This window comes from Oncorhynchus nerka, linkage group LG3 (genome assembly GCF_034236695.1).
Source record: "Oncorhynchus nerka isolate Pitt River linkage group LG3, Oner_Uvic_2.0, whole genome shotgun sequence".
Lineage (NCBI taxonomy): Eukaryota > Metazoa > Chordata > Actinopteri > Salmoniformes > Salmonidae > Oncorhynchus > Oncorhynchus nerka.
Genome location: NC_088398.1, coordinates 65161181 through 65169611, shown reverse-complemented (window position 1 = coordinate 65169611; position 8431 = coordinate 65161181). Strand labels below are relative to the sequence as shown.

Below are 8431 nucleotides of genomic sequence, written 5' to 3'. Positions count from 1 at the left end.
GGTGTCTTATGCATATCCTGTGCGTCTTGCTTGTTGAAGAAAAAAATGTTTGTCTAATCTGAGGTGAGTGATCGCTGTCCTGATATCCAGAGGCTCTTTTTTTGCTGTAAGATACAGTGGCAGAAACATTGTGTACAAAATAAGTTCCAAATAACACGAAAATCCCCCACATAATACAATTGGTTAGGCGCCCGTAAAACGGCTGCCATTTCTTCTGGTGCCATCTTCAACCTGCAGGTCAGGTTGACTGACCTCAAGGAAAAATAAAGTGCACACTCACGGTCCTGCCCCTCAATCTCACTGATGCAGTTCAGCATGCAAACACACAACTCACACCATAGATAGATGTATCAGCAGTTCATGCGTACAGTATTTGGGAAAAATCTTGGCTATCCAATGCAACTAATGTTTAGTGGCAGTTTCACTGAACTGCGTCTCAGAGGAAATAGAAAAACAGAATTACAGATTAAAAAATGTATCTAGTAATTAGTTGATACGGGCCCATCCACCTCATCGAATAAAAAAGGGTACCTATTTTACATACGTAAGGTAGGGGAGAATGTAGAACAGCCAGGCATAGCCATTGACTGGCCACACACAAAAATAAATCATTATTTTTGCAGAAGCAAGACCTGTACTGGTAATCTCAATCAGTTGGACTACTGCATGTAACATTCTTATCCATTTGTGTGCTTTGCACTTTTGACTTCACATGCAGCAACCTTACAACTGACATGAATGTGGAGTAAATGGACATGCAGCTCATTAGATTGAAGTGACTTTCACCCAACCTTGCCGACAGCAACACTGAAAAGTGAATCTCATGTTGCCACTAGACAGACCAAAAGAATGTATGCAGCGTGTTTCAACACGTTTGCTCAATGGCACTGGTCTGAGACTGGTTATTCAAGTATCATATATTACAGTGCCTTCAAAAAGTATTCAGACCCCTTTACTTTTTCCAAATTGTTACATTACAGGCTTATTCAGTAATATGCACATAATACCCCATACTGACAAAGTGAAAACAGTTTAGACATTTTGGTAAATATATTAAAAAGAAAAAATGCTTATTTACATAAGCATTCAGACCCCTTTACTTTTTCCAAATTGTTACATTACAGGCTTATTCAGTAATATGCACATAATACCCCATACTGACAAAGTGAAAACAGTTTAGACATTTTGGTAAATATATTAAAAAGAAAAAATGCTTATTTACATAAGCATTCAGACCCCTTGCTATGAGACTCAAAGTTCAGCTCTGGTGCATCCTGTTTCCATTGATCATCCTTGAGATGTTTCTACAACTTGACTGGAGTCCACCTGTGGCAAATTGCATTCATTGGACATGATTTGGAAGGCACACACGTCTATATAAGGTCCCACAGTTGACTGTGCATGTCAGAGCAAAAACCAAACCATGAGATCGAAGGAATTGTCAGTAGAGCGCCGAGACAGGATTGTGTCGAGCAGCAGATCTGGGGAGGGGTATAAAAAAAATGCAGCATTGAAGGTCCCCAAGAACGCAGTGGCCTCCATCATTCTTAAATGGAAGAAGTTTGGAACCACCAAATGGCCCAGCAAGAGCCTGGACTTGAACCCGATTGAACATCTATGGAGACCTGAAAATAGCTGTGCAGCAACACTCCCCATCCAACCTGTCAGAGCTTGAGAGGATCTGCAGAGAAGAATTGGAGAAACTCCCCAAATACAAGTGTGCCACGTTTGTAGCGTCATACCCAAGACTTGATTGCTGCCGAAGGTGCTTCAAGAAAGTACTGAGTAAAGGGTCTGAACGCTTATGTAACTGTGTTATTTTAGTTTATGTACTTGCTTTGTCATTATAGGGTGTTGTGTGCCGATTGAGGGGGGGGGGGTATTTAAAATAAGGCTGTAATGTAACGTGGAAAAAGTCAAGGAGTCTGAATACTTTCCGAAGGCACTGTATCTAAGCTAATAAAAACAGGCATTTGATATTCCCTCCATCAGCAACAACCAGTCTGCATGGACACACAAATAAAGATATTTCAAATACAAAGTATATGTTACAGAATATTTTATTATGAACAACTAGACAGGATCTTAGCGGACATAGCGCTGTATAGGTTGCAGAAGGCCGAGAAACATCCCCATGCCCCGCTGGACGAGACAGACTTAACTATCTCTGATGATCTTGGTCAATTTGTGGATCTTTGTCTTGGTGGACATGTCCACATACTTATCCCCAATGCTGACAATCATACCGCCCAGGATGGAGGTGTCAGACTAGAGGGAAAAGCAAAATAACACAGGAAGTTAAAGCACCAGTCGACGACATAGCAATGTATGCGACTGGATATCAGCATGTTCTTGTTTAGTGCTAGCCTTACAGTCCTAAACCATTGCATCTACCATAAATTGATGGTAGATGATTGAAAAGCCTTATTGTGCCACAGAGGGCACGAATTGAGTATGGCCTCACCTTGGTCTCTAGTATGAGAGTCTCTCCCTTTGTCAGGAAGCCGTTCAGAGCCACCTTCAGATCTGCCAGGTTAGCCTCATCAAGGGGCTGTTATACACACAAACAGAAATATCAAATCAAATGCTACAACTGATATGGAACTTGGGATTGACAATCATATACCAGGGATTCTCAAACTTTTTGGGGCCACGGACCCCCTTTGTCCTCAGGGACGCCCTCATAATGGGGCGGCAGTAGCCTAGTGGTTAGAGCGTTGGGCCAGTAACCGAAAGGTTGGTGGATCGAATCCCCAAGCTGACAAGGTAGAAATCTGTCGTTCTGCCCCTGAACAAGGCCATCATTATGAATAAGAATTTGTTCTTATTAAAAAACACAAAAAAAAACAGAATATCTCATGTGAGATAAAAACATTATACAAAACAGTATAGGAGGTATGACTGTCAGATTTTATATCCTGTAAGCTACAGAAAAGGCCATATACTCTTTCTACTATATCATATATCTGCTACATAATTTATGTTAGATCATTTTTTTGACGGAATGTTGGTGTTGTGCCGCAGCGATGCGTCTCTCCAACAGCACCCTGGAGAAGCGAGCTGGGATTGGACAAGCAAAATATTTTGTGCCCCTGCCTTTGACCAAGTGGGCACGGCTTATCACAGGGCGGCATCAGTACTCACCTAAAAATCCCATATGCCACTGGTTGAGAGAAATTGTCATTGTTTTTGGAAGAATTATGTGAGGTTTCATTTGTGGTGTTGTTGGAGGTGCGCCTTGGTCAGTTTAACTCAGAAAATGCCACCCGTGTCAATCTGCCGCCATAGGTGGACGCCTAATCCCACTTAATGAGCGGGCCGGCCGTGCATTTATGTTTCACAAATATAATTAGGAATACAATAAATATTGAGTTGTGTATACCAAAATGTATAATTGGTGGAGTACTGTGGATACCAATACCGCTGTGAGCCTGCTAGACCCATGTTGCCCAGGGTTAAAGACAAACATGATATTACTGTGTTTTATATACACATTTCCACATTATGAGGTTGGAATAATAATGTGAAATTGTGAAACTATTGATAAATGCCCTTTTAGTGTAAGCGCTGTTTGAAAAGACAGCCTGAAATTTCAGCCTGTTTTGGTGGGAGAGATATCCATGGTGACATCACCATGCGGTAAATTAGTTAAAAGATTGATAAGAAACAGAGTTTCAAATCTCTCTGCCAATAACAGCTACTTTTTTCATTTCCCCCTCCCCACTCAAAGCACTCTGACAGTCCAATGTTCTCTCTAAGCTGCACGTGCACGCAGTAGCCCCGAGACTGCCACACAGCTTCCCCGGGACTGCTGTGCAGAAATATTAGCCCACAGAGAGAAGCACGAGATTGAACTTGACTCAACTTTCTAGAGCAGTGGTCACCAAGGCATTCCTAGTCGATTGCCAAACTTTTTTTTTATTAGTCTCAGGCTATTGGTGGTAGGTGCACCTGATATTGAGTTATTAGCCCAGTTATAAATCAGCAATAGGGTGATTGCTTCCTACAAGAGCACAAAACATGTACAGCTCTAGAAAAGCGAGTCAGGTAAAGAGGGGTTTTTTTGTCTTAAAGGGGAAGTGCTGTATTTTGAGATAGTTTATTCAAGCCTAAGTAGCCAATAGGCAGAGGGTAGCATAATTTGTCTGATTCTCTAATAATGAAATGGGAATAATAATGAATTTTATTTTGTTAAGGTTTCTTGCATCAAACAACATTTTCAGTCACCTTGTCTGAAGGACAAGTGGATAAACAGGTTACTGTCAAGCCCTGCATGTTTTTTTCTTCCTGTGCAATGTAGGCCTACATTGAACACCAGACATTGGCTGCTACTGTAGGCTGAATGATAGAACAGCTATAACCATGTTAAAATGTTAGGCCGACATTATGATCAAATAGCCACAATAGCCTACATGGCCATTGTGAAAACTAATTTAAAGCGGGTACAGCCTCAGTGTTCACAAACGTGCGCCAGAAGTTGCACAGAATATTCACAACGTTTAAGTTTGCACTCAGCAGACCTGATAAACCCCCCCCCCCAAAAAAAATGGAGGGGACATTGGTCCGGTCAAAATTCTTGCTTGAGAAATTGCTATATTCTAAGAAGCTGTTTCTTTTTGACCACTTTAATTAAAAACAATCACAGTGACGTACTTAGTTGTTACCCAGAAATGACATTTGATATTGTGATAGAAACAGCTGCATTGGCATAAAATAATTGTAGATTAGGCCTAATAACATTACAATGTATTGTGTTGTACCCTCAACATATTGCACAGATTGCATGGACAGAAATGTGTTTAATCTGTTGTTAGTAATATTCATTTTTAAAAAGTAAGTAAATGAGAGAATGGCAAAAGTGTACAAAGCCATCATCAAGGCAAAGGGTGGATACTTTGAAGAATCTCAAATATATTTTGATTTAACACTTTTTTGCTTACTACATGATTCCATGTGTGTTATTTCATAGTTGTGATGGCTTCACTATTATTCTACAATGTAGAAATTAGTAAAAAATAAAGAAAAACCCTGGAATGAGTAGGTGTTTCCAAACTTTTGACTGGTACGGTATATATTTTGTGATCTGGGCCGTGGAACCCCTGTAGTACGACCCCACTGAGAACCCATGCCATATACAACAAGTGTGTGTATGTGTGTCACCGTACATGTGCTGTGGTGACAGTGCAGATGACCTCGCCACGGTGAGCGCTCATCATTTTTGCAAAGGCACCAATGACATCTGCGGTCAGGGTCAGGCGGCCATTATCTGCCAACACAGCTAAGAGGAGAGAGGAGGACAATGAAACCACATTAGGCTAGCCAGTAGACACAAGTAACTAACATATTCTCTAATTGCATTTGCATCCTCATTTGCATGAACTAACATTAGTACGGGTGAGGATGTTCTCATAACAATAGCCAAAATACTCTTAAAGGACTCTTTTCTAATCTCATTTGCATCACTATCTAATTAAGATCACTTGTGAGCAGCAAACACTCTTAGCTGACATTTACTTCATATTCATGATTACAACTAGCCGATCAAAAGGTATGGCGTGACATCTATATTGATTTTTCCATTTTAACGTTTCAAACGGTCAAGAGGGACAGAAAACACAGAAAGGAAGACAAGCAGTAGTTTGATAGATGAGTCTTGACAGCAGAACAACAACGTTATACACCAACAAACCTGTCCCATTTCATTTTCTTACACAACAGCAGTCTCCAGAACAAGAGTGACATGGGCAGTATAACTTAGTAAGACTGGGCAACTCACTGATGAGGTTAACTGTGATTGGCGAGAGATTTGCCTTAGTCATGGCGGCACCGAAGTACTTCAGCTTGAGGCTGCGCTTGACATGGGGGTTCATCACGATACTGGACAGCTTGGGGTCCTTGATCAGAGACTGACGGAGAAGGAAAAGAAAGAAAGAGAAAGGAAGCTGGTCAAAAAGTATATTGTGGCCACAGACAGTGCCAAACGGACAAATGTATGGTTTCCCACAACTGGCTGTGATTGGGAGTCCCATAGGGCGGCGCACAATTGACCCAGCATCGTCTGTGTTTGGCCGGTATAGGCAGTCATTGTAAATAAGAATTTGTTCTCAACTGACTTGTCTAGTTAAATAAAGGTAAACACAGTTCCCCCAAACTCAACTCTGGACCGTGAAGCTCCACTGTGTAATCCCCCCCCCCCTTAATATGGGACTGATTAAGACCTGGGAAACCAGCTCCACTGTGTAATCCCCCCCCCCACCCCCCCTTAATATGGGACTGATTAAGACCTGGGAAACCAGGTGGGTACAATTAATCATCAGGTAGAACAGAAAACCAACAGGCTCCGTACCTCGTACGGTAAGAGTTGAATAGCCCTGCCCAAGATAATAGAGTGTATATACATTACACACTTGTGGCCAGACTGAGGACTAAGACAGGAGAGAGAGGTGCAGTGGATAACTTACTGACAACGTGCCCATCTCCTTCTCTACTTGTTCTAGTTTCTTCTGCTTGCTGGCAGCAGAGAACAAGGCTGTGGCATAGCGGCCTCCGACCCCATACACGTCGATAGGGGGCTAGAATAGAAAACAGACACAAAAATAAGCTAGAAAAACAACCATGTACCTGAATCACAGAGCCAATGACATTACTCAAGCTGTGGCGTGCGTTAAAATTATTACCAAAGTCGAGTCGTCATTGACTTAATATTACACTGATCAGAGGAGTACTTAATTCATTCTTACCCTAATCAAAGCTTGTCGAATAACTGAAGTGCTGAACTGACGCACCTGCAGAAGGAAAGAGATCGTAATCAACCAATGACTATCTTCATAAGTGACATTTGGAGTGCCGTAGGAAGTTAGCGTTGGTTAGCTTGACCACTTTGGCATTGTATTCATGTAAGAAACCTGTGGCAAGACATCAGTAGATTTATAATTGAACACATTTATGAAGATTTTACACTATTGTGGAGAGATGTACTGCTTGGATTCTTTACATACGATAGAAATAAGCTGAAACATTTTTATGTAATTCATTTCATTATTCTTTTGGCCAAATTTCATATACACAAATGTAAATTTACAAACAAAAACACACATTTTCTTACCCTACAAAAAGAAATACTCTACTAACAAAAAAGCTGTTAGAATTGTAAGTATGTCCCTTAATAAGGTCCTTGTGTAATTGTAATGGGATATTGTACCCCCCTAGCTCGATTGTCCATTGTATGTAGTCTATGTGTACTTGTGCTCCCTCATGTACTTTCTGTATTGATTGAGTTGTTGAAACATTTTTTAAAATAATAATAAAAATAGTTAGCTTGACCACATTTTCTACAATAAAGTTATGTAGCGATAATAATACCGCTGTCTTATGGATGTTGGACAATATTTAACAGTAATGCCATCGGGTCGTAGGAATATGCCTAACAAACGTAGACAGCTATCCAGCCAGGTACCTAACAATGTTGATGAAGTTATCCGGCTGTCGTTAGCATGCCAGCGGGCTTGTCAAGTTCATGACAGCATGCAAGGCCTCGCGTATACTGTGTTGAAACACATTCTGCGCGATATCAAAACAATGCACATTGATCTGTTTTGTCCTTGTTAATAATCTAAATACATTCTCATATTAAAAACAGAGCCATAGATCGTATAACATTCTTGTTTTTTAGAAAGTCATACCTGCAGTCGGAGTCCTAAAGCTGCCATGTTCTCCTGCGACTGTGTAGGTCAAAACTTCTGCGCATGACAGTACGCAATGTACGTAAATTCAGAAACGAGAAGCATTACGGGAAACGTAGTTCATATGTCAATAGGCGGAATTGTATTTCCCCGACCTAAAAAAATGAGGAAGTGGAAATTCACTGACCTCGTCAGCAGACAAGCAAACAATTTAGTTGCGTGGATTAACATGTGTGGGGGCAGCATTTCTCTACACCCGCAATCACAGTGACCCATCTTGTGCACCTTCCACCATAAACATAAAAGCAATGTCAAATATCTCCCCATATTAGGCTATGCCATTGCATTCTAGATAGATCCACGAGTTGTAGCCTGTTTGGAGGGTGGAGTGGGGTCACATTGCCGGACTTGTGACATCAGACACCTGTGCAATAGGACTAGGCTTAATGATGCACATTTCTGAAAAGTTTAACACCTTGAAGGAAGATGACAAGGGTTTTAAAAGTGCATATATCCAATAGTGTGAGTTTCCAGATTGTTCTGTTATTATGCAACTGTTAAAGCTGATTAACCAGCAGGATCTCCTGCCCAGTCAGTTAATTAGGCAAAGTGAGGTTTCTTTCTAGCAATTTCCACCCAAGTAGGCTAACAGGTTGAACGTCATGAGGCAAACCAATCCCCTGTTTAAAAACAATTTTAATTTTACCTTTATTTAACTAGGCAAGTCAGTTAAGAACAAATTCTTATTT

The 8431-nt window shown here is 40.9% G+C and overlaps 1 protein-coding gene across 1 annotated transcript; it reads right to left on the bottom strand.

The window, feature by feature from the left end:
• Nucleotides 1-2044: 2044 nt before the first annotated feature.
• LOC115112549 (ATP synthase subunit O, mitochondrial-like) lies at nucleotides 2045-7781 on the bottom strand. Its single transcript, XM_029639636.2, has 7 exons — nucleotides 7683-7781; nucleotides 6741-6785; nucleotides 6462-6572; nucleotides 5777-5906; nucleotides 5166-5278; nucleotides 2465-2551; nucleotides 2045-2268 (listed from the first exon to the last, which is right to left on the bottom strand). Exons 1-7 carry the CDS (start codon nucleotides 7707-7709, stop codon nucleotides 2158-2160), a joined length of 624 nt encoding a protein of 207 aa, XP_029495496.1. The 5' UTR covers nucleotides 7710-7781; the 3' UTR covers nucleotides 2045-2157.
• Between the last annotated feature and the right edge of the window lie 650 nt (nucleotides 7782-8431).